The 22,462-nt window shown below is 44.0% G+C and overlaps 1 protein-coding gene across 11 annotated transcripts in view; it reads right to left on the bottom strand.

The window, feature by feature from the left end:
- Nucleotides 1-22,462, bottom strand: part of Scalloped (TEA domain transcription factor 1 homolog scalloped) — a 128,798-nt gene that overhangs the window by 85,008 nt on the left and 21,328 nt on the right. For 6 of the 11 annotated variants that reach the window (XM_076433256.1, XM_076433260.1, XM_076433255.1 and 3 more), the window contains exon 2: nt 2,871-2,951. The exons of 2 other annotated variants lie outside the window; for them this stretch is intronic. In XM_076433256.1, coding sequence (XP_076289371.1) covers nt 2,871-2,907 — 37 coding nt within the window. In that variant the 5' untranslated portion in view covers nt 2,908-2,951. 3 more of the 11 variants (XM_076433261.1, XM_076433258.1, XM_076433265.1) reach the window with 2 other exon arrangements.

The following is a 22,462-nucleotide window of genomic DNA, read 5'->3' as shown; positions in this document are numbered from 1 at the left end:
CTGTCTTCAACTTTTTCGCTGTTTCACGACTCGGCCACTGTCAGACTCATTATCAGTCCTGACCCAGGGGCTTCTGGATAAGTTCTACATGAACTTCGACGACCTCTGTCTTCAACTGATTCGCTGTTTCACGACTCTGCCACTGTCAGACTCATTGTCAGACCTGACCAGGGAGTTCTGGATAAATTCTACGTGTACTTGTACGACTTCCAGCGAATCGTCACCGATTCCTGGGATGCAGATCATCGATCGGTCGGAGTAGAATTACAAATTCGTCTTCCGTCTGTTCCCATCTAGTCCCTGTACCGGTTGTAGCGTCGCTAGCAACGGAATCGTTCGAACAACCGAGAATCGGACGATTAACGTCATTGAAAATTCGAATAACCGGTATCCGGATAAACTGCGGCGGCGAGGCGCGGTGTGGTGCGGTGGTTGTATGTATTGCGATATCGCACGGTCGGATTTATAGCCCGGACAATCTGTCGGCTATTTTAATACTCGCCTTCGAAACTACGTAACACTCCACACGCGGTTAAGAATATATCGCGATCTATCGCTGGCATTTTTACTAAGCCGACAGTTGCTGCGTTGCCTGTTCAGCGTCAGACCGGTCATTTTTACTTTCCGTTCTTTCTCTTTTTAGTTTTTCTCTCGTGTACAAAAGAGAGAAAGCGATACGTAGTCCGAGCCCCGGCCTCCACGGAATCATAATTGAACTCGATCGGATCGACGTTGATAAAGTTATCGTAAGCAACGGTCGAGGACAATTAGCCGGGGCCGGTAATTACGGTAATTACGAAGTCATTACGGTGCTCGCGTTTCTCGGCCAAGACATCGACGAAGAAAAGTGGGATTGCGTAGCAAACCGAAATTGAAACGTTTACAGTTTTCAATGCGCGATATTATTGGAAACGACAACGGTAACGATAACGGTAACGGTGCCAATAAGGGGCACCTCTTGCGAAATTTGGTACGAATTATTCGAAAGAATATGCTATTCGAGCCGGCCTGAAATTAGCCGAAATTAGCCTGGTTTCCTTTCGGGGTTCCAACGGTTTTTCTCTAATTGTCAGCGTCAGTCAGGTGAAATAAAGAATTGTTTTATTTCAAAAGTACCAGTGTGCATTTATTGACACCCATATCCAATACTAATCATCACTTCGAATCGCTATTCAGAGACAGAGCATAGAAAATTGAAAAATGGCTGGTAAAAAGAGAAGAAGCAGACGAACAAATAAACAAACAAGTAAACAGAAGGTGGCGCGGTCGCTCGGCTGCGAACGATAAAATCTCTTCCGTGGCAGACTGCGCCGCCACGTCGTCGTTCGTAGAGAACAGTGCATTGCGGATTGCGGCGCGAGTAAAAGACCGCGAGGTCTCGTTCGTGAAAGTAACGGTCCCCGGCGTTTATATTTTTCAATGTAACCACGCTCCCGGCCTCCGCGCCGCGCCACGCCGCGCTATACACGCCATACCACGCCATGCCACACCGGCGAGTTTATGATTTTGCTTAATTAATGGTCCCCTCGCATCCGCCTCCCGCCACGGCCGATCCCTCGAAGCGTACGCGAGTTTCCATCACCCCCGAAGCTCTTTCTCTCTTTCTCTCTCCCGTTTCCCCCTCTCTCTCTCTCACTCTTTCTCCCTCCCTCTCCCCACCGTTGCCGGACGGCTGGACGACTGGACGACTGGCCGGCTGGCCGACCAGAAACAGCCTGGTGGCCATTAGCCTGCACGGATTGCGCAATTTCGGGAAATTGCGAAGTAATTCGCGGTTGCGGCCACTCTCGGCTTCGAGCAACAGAGGAAGAGTGAATGGGTGAGCGAATAAGAGGAGGGAAGGGTGGTAGATGTAGAAGATATGTGTGTGTATGTATGTGTGCGAGCGAGAGAGCCAGTGAGAGAGAAGGATCCGTTGCGGATTCTAGGAAAGGACGGCCGTTCAAGCTTTTGCAGCCCGACTCGCTCGCTTCCACCCCTCCCCTTCCCCCCCGTTTCGCGGCAATCGATTCGACGAAGAACCGGAAGGCAGCCAACGAGGACAATTATCGCGAACGCGCCTGTTCTTCCTCCTTCTTTCTCCCGGCCGAAAAGTTGCCGCTAAGAACGCGACAACGCGATTACTCTATTTGCGCCAGCTGGAACCCGGACACCGGGTCCCGCTACGATCCTCCGGGAAACTTTTGATCGTCGGGTTCCGAATCGTATAATATTCTAATTGAATCGATTCAACACTAGTACGCATTTCCACACGTGCTTAAAATTGTCTCGATTCTGTCTTCGTTCTGTCACTCGTCTACAAAATCTACGATGGCTACAATCTCTACAAAACTGTGATCAACATGGCTGACGTACCTCGTGCGAACTGCATTTTCTAAACTATCTTTCGAAGGAGAAGGTCCCGAAACAACGTGGTTCCTAGAAACTCGTCGGTCGGCCACTACATCCCGTGCACGTGACTCGATGCTTCTCGAGGACTCGCATAATTCGAATTGGAAACAGCCACGTACGACAGCAGAGAAAATATTTATAACACCGGGGAAAAGAATCGAAATGATTAGAAAAAACTTGTCGCGCGAGAACGCGAACTGAAACAAGAACGCAACTTAGAATACGTGACAAATATTTACTGGGTCAAAGAGTGCGGCGTAGCGTACGTATGTTCGTTTCCACCCTTTGGCGAGTTAGCGGTCTCTACTGTGAATCGTTGGACTCGAACGAACGCGAAAGAATCAAACAAATCGCAGCGAAACTTCGGAAAGAAAGAAGGAAACCATCCGCGAATCGTTCAAACAAATAGAGAAAAGATAGAGAAGTAGAAGGATAGAAACAGAAGAGGAAAAAAAATAAAAAAGAAATGGCTACGATACCGATGCTATTCTGAGTACTGAGTTCCCAGTCTTTCATGAGGATTTCTCGGGCAGGTCAGGATGACGGCGACGTGGGCACACCTATAATGCAGACAGTGAGATCACACATGTAGAAAACCATGAACCTTTCGATGGGAAATAATCATTGGAAAATGAGAGGATTTATTTTGAACGGGACGCATACTTTGCACGTGCTCGATGTTACGGTATACCTATTACGCACATACATACGTGTACATGTTCGCACTACATACAGGGTGTGTCCGTTAAGTTATGTCACCATTTTATAGGCATTTCCGGTGTAATTAAAAAATGTTTTAGACAAATGTTTCTCAGTACTTGGTGAGCTACATGTTCGCATATTCTTAAATCTGAAAAAATGCTTTTTACGTAAAAAAGTAAAGGTCACCTTAACTTGATTTATATTGTAAGAAATAATTTTCCATTAAAATTACGTTTGGACAAAATTTTCAAGTTTGAGGTCATTTCAAGGTCATAGTGTAGTACACTGTTAAATTCGTCTCGATGTCGGAAACAATCCTATGATGTCCAAAACATATGGTGCCATTTAAAAAAGTCAAGCTGACCTTTATTTTGTTACGTACAAAGCATTTTTTCAGATTTAAGAATATGCGAACATGTAGCTCACCAAGTACCGAGAAACCTTTGACTAAACCATTTTGTAATTGCACTAACGGAAATGCCTAAAAAATGGTGACATAACTTAACGGACACACACTGCATATTTCGAAGAACGAATCGCACAACGACTCGCTCGCGTTCTTTCAAATTTTCAAATCAATTTCAAATTAGCGGTCGGAATTTTTTGGAATTAACGCTGCGTGAGCGAATCAAATTTACGGCGAATATACTGTGGAAGATTCGGGGGGTGAAATTTCTTGTTCGCACCAGATCATATTCGGATCTGTCGTGCTCGTTTTTAAAAGACAAACGCGGGCAAATTGCAGATTGCAGGCTCGGTGCAACGGCCCGGTGCAGCACGGCGTCGACAGCAGCGACTGTACAATGCAACAAGAACGTGCGCGAGGCCGAGTTTTTCTTGCGTTAGCTGGAAAGGACCGGACATCCTGACTTTCACACGACCACGCAGTGAAATCACCGGCACATAATCGACGAGCCGGTGAATCGCGGTTACGCTCGCGAGCGTCTTCGGAAAGCGTGGAGGCGCGCATTCGCGAGCAAACAAGTTGCAGAGGTATATTACGAGTGCAACGAGCACCGTTTTCGATATGCGAGCCGATGCGAGCCGTTACGCAACGAGCCGAACGACTGGAATCGTTGAATCGGCTCTACTTGCTCGCGGAACCACGAACGCCATCGTAAGCGACTCGAACGAACCAGTTATTTTCGTCAGCTCCTTCGAACGGGACACAACGAGGTCCCCGAGAAAAATTCTGATCGATCGAAACGTACAAACACAATTTAAGCGTGTACGTACAGCCGATTAATTTCGTAACAAGAAATCAAAGTAATCGCTCGAAGCGTATCGCTGCCGGAGCTTTTTGCGAAATGTGCTCTGCCACGGTTTGCGTAATATTTGAAAAGCATTCTGATCCGAACGCGAGAAATTGCTTTTCATCGTGTTTGAGAAAATTCTGGGAATAAAATTCCGCGCGCGGCTCGCAAAATCGTCGAAATTTTCACTGTTTTCCGTCGGAAAACATCGGGGCGAGGTTGGTCCGGCCAATTGTAACTTTCGAACCGTATTTTTCGCCATCGCGTCGACGCGGCGTTCGACTAAAATAAGATTTACTCGCCGAGGAACGACATACGTACATAAGTGTATGCTATTTATTTGCTCGTCTGTTTTGCCAGCGGCTACGACCACGTACGTATGCTTTTGTCTCGTCCCTTTCGAGGCCCGTTAAAAAAATCCACGGCAACTACGACAAGGCAGGCTTCCGGGTATAAAGTATAAAGTATAAAGTTGAGTATCTAGGAAAGAATGCGAAGTCTCGAGGAACGCTCTTCTCTACGCGGAAAGGAATTTCGAGGGTGAACCCTGCCTTAGGCATCATCGAGACATCGAGAACGATGCTCCGGGCCGTTAGGTGGAGGCTATGCGTACAGCCGCCTTATGTTACAATGTACACGTACACGTACTCGCACGCTTCGATGCGTACGCCTGCGTGAAAATCGCAACGGGTTTGGAAACTGAAAATTGCGATTCGTTATCCTCGTTTCGGCGTCGCCTCTCGAGACCTTCGTCACTGTTCCTCCATTCGACTACTGTTAGCGCCAGTAAAAATTGCCACACTCTTATTCAAAACAGGTTTAACCCTTTGCACTCGGTTGTCCCCTCTGAAGCAACACTAAAAATTTCCCTGTAGCATTATTCAAAATATTGTTCACATTATTAAATATAGCGGTATCTATCTAATCAGGTAAAAATATTATACCAATTTCATATCCATAAAATTTCAAAAATCATAGGAAATGGAAATATCCTAGATCGGAAGAAATGTTTAATTTTCCAGTGAAAATAGCTCCGAGTAGAAAGAGTAAGTACTGTTTCTTAGTGCAAAGGGTTAATATCATTAATAAACTGCGGATGTTAATACGTTTATGAAGAAATTGGTTGGATGAAATATAAAACAGTAAAAGATTAGAAAAATTTAAGAATATTGCAATGCTGTTTTGAATGTAACAAAGTCACTAAGGGATGAAATCAATTTTCATTTTATTGCTGAATCCCACAAACAATGCAGAACATTTTTATTTTGCATAAAGATCCTGCAGTCTAATTATTAAATCCGTCTGTACTTTATAATTTGTAAAAAGCTCAACTGTTGTATGAGAAAACAGGTTCAAGTCGATGTGCACAGTGTAAAAAACGTTACGTAGAATAAAAACGATCTGAGTTGGAAGAGATGTCTCGATTTCGGAATTAAAATTGCTTCGTTGTTGCTGCCTCGACGATTCGACTCTGCTCGATCAATCGCGCAAAAAGTATTTCACTTAATCCTTCGAACTGTCGAGGACTCCAAGCAACATCGAAATAATCACCGTGTCCGCGTTTCTGTTCGTTGGGTCGTGACGCTATAAATGTTGCATTCGACTAATTGAAAAAAAAAATCGCTTCGGTAGTATCGGCGGTGAAACGTATCGTGTAGGTACGGTAGATGCGGACGCTCGTTGCAATTCGCACGGTGCAATTCAAACGTCTCTCGATGCGCTACCGGCGTAGAAGTCGAGACGCGTTCCGCGGCTTGAAAACACGACCTCCATCAGCCTTCCTGATAAGCGTGCTAATTGGTTGACTTCGCTCAACGAGCAATACGCGGCGCAGCGGATTCTGTTCGCTCTCTTTCTTTTTTCCTTTCTTCCCTTCTCTCTCCGTGACCGGACTCTTTTATCCCAGCTCGAACGCGACAACCCGAACCGGAGGCCAGGAGCAGGGGACAGGGAACCGCGAATCACGGACCTTGCGAGAGATCATCGGGAAATATATACGAACTCTCTGTCCTAAACATCTGCTTCGATCGAATATGCGGTGTACGTACATCCAAATTTGAATGCGGACGATTTTTTCTTATTAAAGGACCTAACTATGAAATCAAAATGGTACTTACTAATTTTTACCAATGTAGAGAACATGTAAATTATGATCAATATATCCTATATTTTCTACATTTTAGTTATTGTAAGTACACTTCGTGAGACTCACATGTTTTCCCACGTGTATCGGACCCTTTTCCAAAATTAAGTGGGGTAATTGTTTTCCAATTTGGCGTCTGGAGCGTCTTTCTTTCCAACATTTATTCAAATAGTATATGTATACAGAATGTCTCAGCCGAAGGAGGCCACCTAAATATCTCCTTTATTTTTAATGGAACAGAAAGATATGTTTGGCATAATTTAAATGGTATCGAAGGAGGAATATCATAGAAGAACAATTTTGTTTTGTCCTTGTTGTTTGTGTATATTTAATTTTGCGGCATTTAAATAATAATATCTATTTTTTACTTCGCAATACATATTCTAACAGGTGTCGAGACGAATTCAACGACCGATAACGATACAACATTAAACCTTGAGATAACGCTAGAATAGTTTTGACCACAAAAAGCGGGATTCCCAGCCCATAGTGCAAGGGTGCAGTTTCAGCGGGCAACGTAGTCGCCGCGCATGCTACGAATAGTACGCATCAACGTACGCGCAGCCCACTCATCGTTTGCTACAGTTTAGATAACACGGGAAGAGAACAAGGGGGAGGATGGCAATGGATTGCCGGCACACAATTAACACGACTGAGGTATCCGTTTGATTTTACACAATCCACCCCACAGGTAACCATCCCGGTTCGCCTCTTCATCACGATAATCCACCTCCTACGCCTCCTAGCCGGCGTGGCGTGGCGCGGCGCCGAGTACCGGCGCAAATGGAAACCACCGGACGCATTTAATTTGCAAATGCAGATTGCTTTTCATTTTAATATAAATTGTCCGAAACAAAGGCAGTAATTATACCGTGCTTTTGTCACTCTGAAAATACTGGTGTTCGTTACCTTTAACGCCGCCCGACTACCGCGAGATCGTTCCCCGTCCATTGCGCTTTTACTCTCTGCTCGACTCTGTCGCCCGCACTTCGTCGCGCCAATTACCAAAACGGAGATCGAAGTCTCGTTACAACGTTGAAACAACGAGGAGATAAAAGAAATTTTTACTCGTCTGAATCATTCCCATCGTGTCCCGTGATCTCGTGTAAGAAATGTCAAATGATTGCGTAAGTTCGTGCACGATTTGAAAATAAAATTCAGTGGTTAAATTTTGAAGAATACAGCTTTATTAATCAATTATATTTTTTCCAATTGTAGAAAAGAATGGGGACTATATCGCTGCTCCGGAATATAATGACGCAACTGTAAAATTTTGTGAATTTGACTTTATTGTGTTGGCGGGCTCAAAAATGCATTTACTAGATGTTTGTAAATCGACATAATGTAAGTCGCGGCTGGTATTTATTATTTTATATATTGAAAAAGTTGCAATATTAACCCACAATGTCTATAAACTACTCTCATAGAAGAATTAAACCGAATCTTCAATTTTTGAAATTGCATTATACTTCCGGAGCAGCGATACAAATTTTTTATACTCCGCAATCATCTAATATAATATGCTATGAAATAATATAATAAACAAATACAATATACTGATGCGGGGGTTGAACGAAATTAGACGGTGAACCTGTCTGTCGACAAGTGCGTTTTATTCTACCACAAGAAGTTAAACCTTTGAACTCCCAGGCGTCATTAAAAACTGCCATGCCATTATTCAAAACAGTTGTAATAATTAGCGAATTCTTCTGGGTCCTACAAATTGTAAAAAGCTCAACTGTTGTACGAGAAAACAGGTTCAATTTGACGTGCAGAATGTAAAGCAGATCAATTAAAACTGATCCGAGTTGAAAGAAATATATTCCAGGATAAATTCTAGCAATAAGGACGCCTCGTTGCCAGTGTGTTCACTGCCTCGTTGCAACGCACCCTTTAGTGTTCTGCATTTTTCGACGTTCCCTCATTGCGATATTTCTCGCACTCGCATCGCATCCGATATCTCCCGGGCAATTCCACGCTGTAAAATCAAAATCCAGTTCCGACACGATTCAACAAAAATCTCAGCGAAGAGATGGAATCACGGAATTATGTTAATTAGCTGTGGCATGTCTCGCATCCGATATTCCAGTATCGCGAGGCTCGTTACAATAGCCGGCGAGTTGGAGGAGAGGCCGATCGAGGAAGATCCTAGGAGTGTTCGCAGCTATACGAATAATTCGTGATCCATTCGAGGGTGCATAACAGGGGCGAGTGAATTTGCCCGTTCGCCGCAACAACGGAGATGCTTGGCTTGTAAACGATGCATGACAACGTTCGATTGCGCCGACAGTCAAGAATAATCCCTCCCTTCCTCTTCACCGTTCTGCTTCTCCTCTCCCCAACCGAACCCTAGCCGCCCCTCTTCGCTACGGAATATCTTCCTATTCAATCGCACGTATACATACATATGTATATCGATAGATAGAACGAAGCGAGGTTGTCGGAGAGACAGGGAAAGAGAGAGAGAGAGAGAGGACAAGCACGAGGCGAGGAGAAGAGAGGAGAGCGTGGAAGGACAGGGAGGAGAGTAGCAGCCGAATTCCTAGCATACCGCGGGGCCAACTGGTTAGCAAGCGATTTACGATATTGTAAACCGATGCGACGGCGGCAGGCGTGCCCACCGCCGAACCTCAATCTAATAGTGGCGACTTCGACCTCCAATGCCAAAGGCACGTCGTCCGACAGTAACATTGTTCAGGTCTCGCTTTTACTTCCGCCTGCTCGATGCCCGCTCGCGGCGTCCGTTGCTTCTTGCTGCCTCGATGTCCGCTAGATCCTCAGCCCTAACGAGGTTGCCATTCCCATGGCGAACGTCCGAACAATTCATCCGAGAATTATTTCGATAGCGATCAGATCGAATTCACTGAAACACGTTCGCCCGAATAAAGCTGAACGCGACGTTGTTGCTTGGGAAGCGGCACAAGTGCGAGTCGACGTGAAAAAAAAAACCGGGAACGCGGAATGCGATGAGGGTCTATCAATGAAGGAAGGGAAACGGAACGATCGTTGCGAAACGAAGAAAAGAGGATCGCGAGCAGGCGGAACAGGAGGAACAGAGACAAGTTACGAATGGTAATCTAGTAGCAAACACAGTTCGGGGTTGGAGCTCGAGCAACCATGCGGAATAATGATACGTAATCGGGAAACTCCTGCACTCGCGCGACCAGCAGCGCCCAGTTGCCAGCATGAACGCGGACGCGTGTCGTGGAGCTCTGCGAGTCGCATCGCGTCGCGCCGGCCACGTGTTGGTGTCGGTACGCGTGTGTTCCAAGCATACGCTATCCAGAAGTTGTAGAACGAGCGAAACGTGGCCATGCCATTTACCGGTTGCGCGCGCTCTCTTTCTGTCCCTCTCTCTCTCTCTCTCTCTCTCGCGCGCGCGCGCGATCGTCGCGGATACAAGCACAACCTTGTATGCAACAACAACCCCCGACTTTCCCGCTCCATGTAGTTACAACGATAGCCACCCCTGTTCCGAGCGTAAGCGGACACTACTGCTAATTAGAGTTGAATCGCATCGTTCAACTGTGTTCTTATCGAATCAACAAAAAAAGATGTAAAGTCCGCAAGCGACAAGTTCACGTGTGGTTTCAGAACGTCTCGCGTAGATTAGCCTGCTCCGTCTAAGAACCCGTGGCGAAACCGTTTTGGAAACGCGATTCACGCACGACGTCGTTCCATGAATAATTCATTCGGGTGAACACGATATTTGGCAATAATCTCGCGAATCGTTCCACATTGCGTGGCTCGCGAGAAAAGCGAGCGTATCGTTCGAGGAAATCTCCCCATCGCCCGCCAACAATAACGACCACGCGTGAGGCAAACGCGCGCGAAAACACTGAAAAGAATATGACGCGAGCAATTAGCGCACAGAGGTAAACGCAACACCGTGGTACAGTAGGCTACCGTAAAATTCCATTCGACGATCTCGTTCCAACCCAAAAACGTACTTCCGTCGAAATAATTGTTAACGTTGCGAATTGCATCCCTGGCATGCACGTAGCGCGCGCGCGGATTGGAAAATTTCAGCTGCAAAGCTAACCCGTCCCGTATATTTCCCTCTCGCTCCAAATGCCTGATTCGCCCCTTCCTCTCTTCATCTCGTTCTCTCTCGCGCTCGCAACCGTGTCCCGTTTCATACCGTATGTCTGCCTCTGTCCCACTATTTGTATGTGCGAACACGTCAGAACCGTCGAGACCGTTTCCCGGTTTCATCCTCCCTTTCCCTCTCTTTCTCTCTCTCTCTCGTTCTCTATCTATCCATCTCTGTCCGTTCTCCCCGAGGCCTGCCACTGTTGCACACTCGACAGTCGAGTGCATACACCTGCAGCTCGCGTACAGTTACATTTTTGCGGTTGACGCAACCATTCTGTTCATCGTCCGCGTAAATATGTGCGTGATTACTTTTAATTCCCTCTATTTGTCGTACTCGTCCTCCACCACCACCACCACTCTCCGTCTCTGCCCATTTTTCTCTTCATCCTACTCTGCAGCGCATCCGTTCGGTCCGTCTATCCTTTTTTCCTGCGCGGAAAGTCTTTTCATCTCTGAACGCGTGTGTCCGAGCACCGGTTAACCGCGCAACCTGTCTACTGCCACTGCTGTCGCGCCTCTTGCGAACCCTCGCGTTCATTATTCGTCACCAGTTTCTCAATTGATTCGTCAAAAATGATCGGACATGCGTGTCGCGAATTGGAATCAACTTACACGCTGTTTTTCGAAAAATTACCAGTCTTTAGATCGCCAAGAGAAAGAGGATGATGACGCTATTCAAACAAAACGGAAGGTCGGTCTGTCTGTCCTTTTTCGGGCGCGAAGAGTCTTTTGCAACCTGTCTACTGCTGCTCCTGGTACTGATTCGCCAGAAATGATCGGAGATTCCTGCCGCGAATTGGAATCAACGTACTAGCTGTTTTTCAAAAATTACCGGTCTTTAGATCGTCAAGAGAAAAAGGATGATAAAAGTCTTTTAACCGCACAATCTGTCTACTGCTACTCCTGCCACTGATTCGCCAGAAACGATCGGAGATTCTTGTCGCGAATTGGAATCAACGTGCTCGCCATTTTTCAAAAACTACCATCGTCTTTAGATCGCCACGAGGGAAAGGATTATCGCGCTATTCAAACAAAAGGGAAACCTTCTCTCAACCTCCACATCGAGAAGACTCGTTTATTTAAACGTTAACACTCCCCAAGGTCCGCGTGAGAGATAAACGCGAAGAGTTCAAAGAACGAGGATGAAAGCTGCTCTAACATTAGGACGGCATTTTAGATCAAAGGGAGCTTCTTGATTCTTTAGACGCTACTCGCACGCGAGAGCTACTTGTGCCCGCGTTTAAGCTGCCGCACGCTCCCGAAGCTTTCCCTTTTTCCATTCGTTTCCATCCCTTTTAGAGGTGCTTTCGCAGAAAAGAAATCCAAGGTGTCGTGGTTTATCTTATCCACGGTAAAATTTCAATCCGACCGGAGATGCACGTCTGCGCGCGTTCACGTTCAGAGATAGTAACTGTATTTTCCTCTTTTCCGAAAGGTGGAGCGACCGCGGTAAAGAGCGAGTGAGAAGGGCTGTCCTTGCGTGGGAGGTCCGCAAGGTGAGCAGATTGTCGGTTGGCTATCGGAAATATTTTCCAGCTCCGAGAATTTATCGGGCGTCTGCCAGGAAATATTTGAAAATTCCTTCGACGCTGAAGCGAAGCGGCGCGGCGAGCGTACAAGAGGCAGCGACCGAGGCTCTTTCGATCTGCGATATTCTTCACACCTTAATTAATATCGTGATGGACGAGATTTTTGCTGTCCTCACTACAAGACCGTTCCGCCGGATGCGCTTTCTATGTACAGCGAGTCCTCCACTTATGCGGATTCATAGATAAAAACTGTGAAATTCGTTTGTTGATTGCCAGAACGGCAGCTTCGTCGATGCATACGTGACGAAAGCGAAGATAAGTGGTGCTTGTACACAGCGTAGGCTATTTATCATTGATCAATTTTTCATGAAAACATTGTTGGTTTATTTGAATTTTCCTTTCAAATCAGAACATACATATAGTATGCTCAAATCAGACCGTATCAATCCTTTGCACTCGAATGATTACTCTAAAATATAATTATTTGAAGCAGTTTTTAAATGATTAGATTCTTCTGTATTCTAGAAATTGTGAAAATCCAAACGTGTCAGAAAACAGGTGCAATTTCATGTGAATAGTGTAGAAAAGATTACACAGAATAAAAATCTTCTGCACCGTATACGTACATAATTGGTCGAACAAAATGTTGGCGCGAATGACGCGACAACTCGATGGACACGTAGTCGATAGAAAAACGAGAGAGGAACTCGATTTCGATTTCGATAGCCACGCGGCGATAGCAGGGCATGGCATACCACCGCACCGGAGCGGCGTCACGCATCGGTAATATAAGGTGGCGGAATAGATTACGAACCATCCACCCTCGATAGTACCTACCTAGTTCTCTTCCGTTAGGGAGGATTGCTGCCCTTATTGCAAAGACCACGAGTTTATTGCGAACGACTATGTGCCTCGTTCAGGATCGGCCGATTTATAGGGATGGGGAACATACTATAAGCGCATACCGCGCACAAATTTTCCCATTAACGGCCCAACCTGCATATGTACATATACTTATTCGCGGTTCGTCACTGTCACTTGATTTTCCCGCTGGTCAATGGTTGCTAAATTGTTTCTAGAATCCTTGTTTCCAGGTGGAAATCCTCTTTTACGAAATTTACCGTATCCAATATTGATAACCTCTTGCCGTATCATTTTCTTTACAGTGTTTATAACATCCTTATTCCCAAAACTGTCGTAAAAGAGAAAAGAAAATTTATATTTTCTGTGTGGCTACTTAAATTTAAAATTAAAATATAAATTATAAAATTTATTATAAAAATATTAAGAGAATGGTTTAATATTGGAGTATAAATTATTATAGACAGAGGATCTTTATGCAAAATAAAAATTTTCTACCTGAATTGCGACAAACTGGAGTGAAATAGACATTTATTTTCTTAATATGATTAATAGGTTGAAAATAATGTAACAGTACTTTGAAATTGTTCTAATGTTTTTACTGTTTTAAATGGCACCTGCTCATTTTTACCATAAATGCATAAAATCTGCTGTCCATTGATTACAAACGAAGCGTAACGTTCATATTTGTAAATTGAGACTCGTTAAAATGCGGCAAGGGGATAAATACTGGTGAAATATACATGTACGTGTGTATAATAGGTACGCTCACACCTTTGCACGTATCATCGTATTATTTTATGCGTTTAATATTATAATACAATACGCGTACAATATCTTTCAGACGCAGCGGTCGGAATAGACGGCGCGAAGTATGCTCGTGTGCGAGGAGAATCGAAAGAGAATCGGTTTTGTTTAAATACGAATGCTATTCCAACATGGCGAATCGATAAATCCGGAATAAACGGCGCTGTATGACGACCCTGAGCACCCCCTTCAGGATCACACTTGTTGCTCGGCACCCTTGATCCGTCAAGTCACCCCTTCGGGCAGCCCTTTTTTCCACGGAACACCGAGGCTCGAGTATTAAAAGAATTTTTGATTTACGAAGCGATCTTCGTTTGCATTTGTTCACGTTCGTAGATGATCAGGATTCCTATACAAAGCTACGATTACGACGCAACCGACAAATTGGCATCTACGATTCATTTGCTTGATTCAACCTTCTCCTCCAATCATTTATAATGAAACATGCGGTACGGCTCGCGTAACGCGGTAACATAACATTATCCACCCAATGGTAAAAAAATTTCGGACGCTCTGAAAAGAAACGATAAGTTTTTTTGGGAAGTTAGAGCAATTAGCTTACTACATGTTGTGAAAAGAAATATTTTCAAAACTTGCAATTCGTCAAAGTTGCATTCTACAACTTTTTTATGTGGGCCTGTATTGAAAATTTGGAAAATACGGTTTGTCAATTATATGCATTGTGAAAGCTTCATCGAAATCGGTTGATGATGAAATTTTCAGAATATGTTCGACTGATACAGATCTGCGAAACGTGTTTTCTAAATTTTCCGTATAAGCCCACATAAAAATGTTGCGAAATACAACTTTCAGTATTTTCTCTGCAATTCCGACAACTTGGAATTTTTTCAAACCAACTGTTCTAACTTGTTAAAAAAGTTATCGTCATTTTAACAGTGCCCAAATATTAATAGGAGTATGTACGTTAAATCGGGATACCGTGCCTCTTTTGCTAGAAACCATGTTTTAGAAAGCGACCTGCCTGTATTCCCGTAGCCAATCGGTTCTTCGACTATTTTCGAACAGGTGCCGCGACTCGATAAATGGCGCGATCGAGTTTGACGACGTCAAAATGAGATTCGTGTTTATACCGTTTGTACTGTTTACGCGTACCGAGGTAGCTGGAGCAGCGGGTACATATTATGCCATCGATGGAGAACGAGGGTTGGTCGGCAAGCACGGCAAACGTTCCCGTTCATCGATTCATCTCCGAAACCCTTTTTCTTTCGCTCTCGACTTTGCCAGCGCTCTTCTCCTCGATTTCCATTATTGGCAAAGCAATAACTCGGTACGTCGGCCATAAATCAAACTGCCACAGTGTTTCACCTAGCCTCGCCTACTACAGAAACCTTCCTCCTTCCTCTGGCAGCTCCTTCATCCTCTGGCAAATGATCCGCGACGGTTCCTTTTTTATTTACGATCAACCGCATCGTGGAAAAATAAATCTACACCAGTCCCCGGCGATGCTCCTCGCTCTAACCGTTAGTCCGTGGTCCTTTCGCGTCATTTTCCATCCTTTTGTACGATTCACGACAGAATTATCAACGAATTATTCGTGCTATGTTCATCTATTATAACAATCACCGATCGTGACAAAAAGAAACGTTTCAGCGAACAAGAAAAAAAGCAATTACAAGCTCAGTAGTTCGAGAATCGAAAGTTGATGCGAGCACGGTGAGCCAGGTGAATGAGCACCGCTGAAGACCACCTTGAGAGAAATAAAGAGAGCGAACGAATAAACGCTAAACAAAGAACCGAATACCGTCGGCTGCAAACGTGATAGTGGGGAGGGTTTAGGTTAGGATGCGCCAGGCCAGGAAATGCACTTGACGCAGCGTCGTCGTTGTCGTCATCGTCGTCGCCGTCGTGGTTTGTGGTGCTCTTTGGCAGTGGGGTAGTGGTAGCGTTAGTGGAAATGGTAGTGGTAGTGGTAGTGGAAGATGAGTCATCGGAGATACGGAAAACCGGTTCGCCACGGCTATAAGCCTCCCATCCTTCCATCCTCTTCACTCTTCACCATTCTCCGCTCTGCCCACTGCTTCCAATTCTCTCTCTGCTAACTCCTGTCGCTCTTTCAATTTTTCTAGACTCGTTTTCTTCGGCAATACTTAGGCAATAAGGGTGTTCGGGCAGTCACCGATTTCCAGCCTCTGGCTAACCACCTTATATTCATGCTCCAACTTCCGACTTCCTCTAATAAGACTGTAGATGTGGTGTACGTATACACCTTGTACTGTGTATGCATATGTCGATGTGGAAATTTGATGATCCTTCGATCTTTCAGAGGACGTTGTCAATCTGATGTTTGCCCACGTTTTACTAGACTATCTATTACAGGTTTTGCACTCCAAATTGTATTGATTGAAAGGATGTACATCAAATACTTATATCAAAGAAATGACCAGTTCATTTATTTTGTAAATTATTTATGAAAGCTGTGTACAGGGTGTATAAAAAGTAATGGTCATCTGTCGTAAGGGTGAATCGTAGGTATTCTTTCACATTTTGCAAACTTGAAATTTATGATTCGTATGGACAGGGAGACGATCAGTTTTTTGGTACGGGCCTATCGACGAAGGTCCCTTTAACACTAAATCTATCGAGCACTGAAAGCGATTCAAATGTTTTAGCTTACAAAAATGACAAGGCTCTATTTATTTAGATTTTGTGCAATTTTTATCACAATATGTGCTTGGATACAGAAATTTGTCGAATCAATTTACATATGAGCAACTTGATAATTTCGACAATTGTAAGATGAAAAATATAAAAAACAGACAGATAGGTTGAGTATTTTTCGTTTGTCTCGACGCGATTGGGTGGACTGTAGTACACAATAGGATCTTGTCTATACGTATAACTCCACACTAGCAAAAATTTAAACAGCTTATATCTCAATAACTATTTATTTGCAACAGGTGGCTTCTTACAAACTTTTTCTCTTCTGGATGAGTGGAAGGTGTTGATGTAAAAAACAACTTTACCAACAATTTTCTTTGTTATAAATAATTTTTCGGCGAGGTTCTCTAACACATGTCCATCGCTCCAGAGGTGTAGATTCACCCCTAGAACGGATGACCATTACTTTTTATACACCGTGTACATATGTATATTCGTTGTAGCCACTTTCTGATTAATCAATTTTGAAAATGAAAGTGCAAATGTAGTTATCGAAGCGTCTAACGTCACACAGCACTTCGCTGTTCCCTCCTGTCCACGGTGACTTCTGAACCCAAGGGAGATTCTTTCAAGTCTAATTCATTTTAAACTAAACCTACCAACACCGGTCAAAATGACCAGTTCCAGGTTTTTTATTTTACAATTAGACAAGTAACAAAACTGATTTCATAAGAAACGATTGTATATGTACATATCTTTAGTAGTGCACGTATTACAATAGGAGCCGCACAAAGTCTAAATAAAATCAATCTTGTCGTTTTTATAAGGGAACATGTGTACCAGTTACTTTTGAGGCTTGGTAGGTTTAGTGTTAAATATTCTTAATGGGTGAAATTGATTTGCAAAACATGTACCACATAAATATACATATGTATACATATGAACCTGGTATCGTTGGAGACCATCCATGTACCGTCTATGTATAATAGTAGAAATGCATACATCCATTTGATCTACCACCGAATCGAACGGCATCGTCGAACGCGAATTCCTCCAAGGAAAATTTATTCGTAGAATCGGTCGCGGCTCGGTAGAATGCGAGTTGCACTCGATTGTAGGAACTTTGTTCTATGTATATGCACTGTCGTGCAACGTTCCGAAATGTACTGACCTTCTATTGTTTGTCGACAAATCGGCGAACGCCGCACGACGCACGACGCGCACCTCGCGCCGTTTGCCGTTCTCCACGGTTTCACTTCTTGCTACCTTTTGCACCGGTTTACCGATCCGAGGACGCAGGATAGAGAAAATGTGGGAAGAGAGACAGACAGAGAGAGAGAGAGAGAGAGAGAGGGAGAATTCGCGTTCATCCCGCAGAGTCGGCACGAATCTCGCTAGAGCTTGGCTGCATCGATGCATCTTGACCTTTTTCTTGGCCCCTTGAAATGTCATTAAACCAGAGGCCGGCACGATCTCGTTAGAAAAGGCCTTGAGAGAAAACTTGGTTGCCTCATCGACCGGTCTTCTCGCTAGTGGATATTAAAAACTGTAGAACGAACGATTGCTCGTTAAACGATATTGTACGATTCGGAAACGAACGAAGAAAGGCGAAACTGCTTTCCGAAAAGATTGGCCCCGATACAAACTCACAGGTGTTCTAATCAACGATCGACGATGCGAGTAATGATCGTTGAACGTGAAAATGACCACTATAAAATCTGAAGTGCTATACGAGGGTGAAACCTTCCGTGGTTCTCACAGCTAAATCTATCCTGTTCAGCTGTTGTCACTATCAATAGACGTAGAGCAGACCACTATCACCTGGCTGCTTCTCTAGCTCGCATAGGTATCATTAGACTGCTGACTTTATGCATTCGTGTCACAAATCGATTAATCAAATACAATATTGTAACGACATTAGGCGAATTGACGGATGTTTTCATGCTGTTTTTACTTAATTAAAATTATTAAAAGAGAAAAGACAGGTTCGTTTAGCTTCTGTTCCTTACAGTTGATGGGATAATGATCCCAAATGCAGTTGCAAGATGGACGATAAGACTGTGAAGCATGTTTTATGGTAATGTAATTTCTATAACGATGAAAGACTGGAATTAATTGAAACGCTCCGTAAAATTAACTATCCAAGCTTAATATAAAGGCTTGCCTTTATATGTTGTCGTTCTCTAAGAGCTGCGGTCTGAGTATATGTGTTCCCACATAAGTATGAATGGTTGGACCGTCTACAGTCTACACCAGTGTTTCGCAACGGGGCAATTTGATTGCTGAGAGGGGCAATTCCACAATTTCCTAGTGATTTCTTCCTAAAACCTATCACTTAAGTTTCTTCAGTGAACAATTCAATTTTTGAATATTAAAAATTATGGGGCATGGAACGAAAAAGGTTGGGCAACACTGGTCTACACTCTACACTGTGTCCAGTATTAATGTTTACCTATTTGTATAATCTCATTCTGTAAATATTTCTCTTGGTTGCCATTCGTATATTGAATTCTGTGTTCTGTTGAAATAAATTTCTTAGGAGACTCTACAATACAAAAAAAAAAAACAAGAACGTGAAAATGAATAAATCGATACAACAACGGGTATCACGCGTCGAACGAAAGAGCAACACTCGAGAGCTGAACGGCTCGAAACGGAAACGGCTCGCGCGATCAGCTAGTCAAAAAATGATACAAATTCGAAGGGGTCGCGTCACGAACTGTCCATTGTTTCACGCGAACGGTCGCACCGGCTCGCAGACCGATAAATTAGATTCCGAAATGGGTAGTAAAACGAAGCTGTGGTTTACGAGGTTCGACGAAGCGGGACGCGGCGGTACACTTTGGTGCAGGTTTACAAATACGCGGATCAATTCCAGGTTTATCGTTCGACAGCGGCGATTGGTCGATTCCCGTCGTTGCATCCATACGTAAAATATAGTTCGAATACGAGCACGTACTACCATGCGCTCTACACGATACGCGGCTACACGGCACGCGCGTGTAGAAACACTACATATTTGTAGTACATGATAATGCAACATGGATTCTATACTAGCAGTCTTCGTGTATATCGCCATAATAATTCAGTTTCTAGCGTATCTCCCACTCCGTTTCTCTCTAGTGTGACCGCAACCTGCAGCGCCGACAAAATACGAGCAAATCGACTGCGGGCCGGCTATTTTCTGCCTACTTACGTACATTAATGCCAGAAACGATACTCAATTTATTGTTTAATCGGTCACGGAAACGAGCTACGAATAACTCGATGTCGATGGAATCGCTCGGTGGGAGACGAGCTGTGATTTCTCTCGGCAATAACGTTCGACACCTGGACATCTCCGACACGGTCCGCGAATTCGCTGAACATGTACGAAGTTTTCACGTGCATGGACAACTGTAAAATAGAGTAGTAGCTCAAGATAAAACGCGTCCGGATGTTGACCCTTAGCTCTCGAGTGGTATCTAATGGATGAAATGAATAAATCTAATGGACGAATGGTATCTAAAGAGTGACTAAACGTTTAAGTATTGCATTAAGATTCTAGGTCGGAAGAAATGTTTAATTTCCGAGTTAAAACAGCTCCGAATGCTAAGCTGTATAAAAGTTGAAGCAACCTCGAAGTGGAAACGTCTTTCCGAGTTGTGCCTCGGAAAAATTCGAGCAGCAGAGGAGGAACTTTATTTATATACGACGTTCGGGCGGTAATTGCGATCAGAGATCGGAGATTACGAATTCGCTGGTAAGAGAATTTCGAGCTGGTAGCAACGGGGCGTTTACACGTGTACGATACGTCGTTGTGCAAGTATGCGTGCCACAAGGTACGATGGAAAACGGCGATCGCTGGCAGCAGCGGCACGCAAAGCGAGCCGACAAAGGCATCTTATCGTCGCTAATTTATATTTCAAAAGGTTACCGGTATCGTCGAAGGACCGTAGAAATTGCCAATGCTATTCGCGAGTAAATTTGCCCTGTCGGTGTTGGCATCGGCACCGGCATCGGCGTCGGCATCAAAGTCGTCGCGGCGACCGATTTATCCATCGCTCGCGTTCGACTGCGATTTTCGAGTGCCAAACAGGAGCGACAATTGCCCACCTTCCGAGTCGACGCGACACCGTAGATAAGGGAAACGAATCGCGGAGAGAAAAGCTCGCCGGATCAGGAGAAAATTCGAGGAATCGTAAACGATCGTTGTGCATACGTAACCTGGAACTGCGTCTATCGACCGTGCAACCGTATCTCTTCGAAGTATACGAGATCATCGAATAGGTCCGCTCAATACACAAAACAACTTACCTGAAACAAAAAACATTTCCATCCGTTAGCTAATTGTCCACTCGAGGAACGAGTAAGACTGCGGATCTTTATGCAAAATAAAAAAATGTTCGCATCGATTGCACAGAACACGGTAATTCTTCTCTTAATTATCCTTGAATATTTTCAGCATGTCCACCGCTTTAAATTGTACGTGCTCGTTTTTCTCATAAATGCGTAAAATGCGCAGTCTAGTAATAAATAATTTCGCACACATCTCTCCGCCACTGTATCTTAATTACTTTGAATCGCAGCGACGACGCATAAACTTTCGAACAATTTCCATCATTCCGCGCTGCATGCTCCATATTTATCGTACTCCTTGGTATCTGCTAGATACATTTTTACCGTAGACCTATATGTATGTATGTAGTACATACTAAGTTTTACAAACATCCGCTAAACAGCCAAACGGTGTCCGATTCGAAATAATCTGCGCATCGATTTGCCGGTTATGCACCGATCGTGTTCCGAGCGGCGCGACACGCGACACGCGACATGCGTCACGCGATCTAATTATTATACCCGCAGATAGATCGAAAATTTCGCGGTTCTGTTTAGCCGTGCGAAACAAGTTTGAACAATACACCTCGGAACGCGTCTCCCCAGGTTAACGGTGGACCGTTAACAGATAGCGGTTAACGAGAGGGACAGTCGATTCGAAGGGCTGTAACGCACGCCTTTTCGTTTTTCCGTATAACCGGTCGCGCTTGGCTACTCGCCAACGTAGAGGCCCAGGCTTTCCGAGAACCGAAACTCTCATCATCCCGGCTGTGAACGTACCTATTTACATACAGTGGGTTACAAAGTGTTAGTACACCTTTTAAAAACGAATAACTTTTTCGGATTCGACACTATAGCTTGAATTTTGATTGAGACGTTAGAAGGATTAGTTCACTGGCTGATGTAACTTTTGAATTTTTTATCTGGGCCTGTAATGAAAATTTCAAACACGTATTTTGTAAATCTGAGTAAGTTATATGCATGTACGAAGTTTCATAGAAATCCATAATTAATTGAAAATAGCAAAAACTGTAAGAATCTGTGATACAAATTCAAAGATTTTTATATCTTACAATGTCCATAGTACATACAGTAAATCCTCTATAAACGCAAAAGCCTCGGGGTGATTTACCCCGCATCTATCGTTCGCATTTATCGTAGACGGGACACTACTCTTTTGAGCTTCAAAGGCCGCGCGCGGCTGAAACGACTGCGATTCTCCGCGTCTCTTTCTTTCCCATACGCTGTCCATCCTTACGCTAGGAACGTTCATCGTCAATTAAACCACTAAATACAGTTGAAATTATGTATATCGTGTTTGGTCTTATTTTAATCAGAAAAATGCCTCAAATATGTTAGTGAAAGTTTCATAGAAAAATAAGTAATAAGTAGTGGTTCACAGTGGAGGGGATATTTTTTTGCGTTTATCGTGTACCACCATTTTGCGACTGTAGAGGATTTACAAAATATATGCTTGAAATTTTCATTACAGGCACAGACAAGAAATAACACAATTATTTACACATTAGCTAGTAATTAAAAGTCATACGTTTATAAAAGGTGTACGAATACTTTGCACACCGACTGTAGTCGCCTAGTAAGAAATGCTTCTCGGCGAGCAAACGCGAAACGAGTGCCAAAAATATTTCCAATAGAACCAATTGCCAAATCGATTCGATTCTAGTAACATCGTTTTGCATGTTTATAATACTTCGATGTGAAGAAGTTGTAGCCCTAGCAATTCA

This window comes from Lasioglossum baleicum, chromosome 11, assembly GCF_051020765.1.
Source record: "Lasioglossum baleicum chromosome 11, iyLasBale1, whole genome shotgun sequence".
In the NCBI taxonomy this organism is placed as follows: domain Eukaryota; kingdom Metazoa; phylum Arthropoda; class Insecta; order Hymenoptera; family Halictidae; genus Lasioglossum; species Lasioglossum baleicum.
Note: the sequence above shows the minus strand (reverse complement) of the source record. Positions and strands in the feature narration are given on the sequence as shown.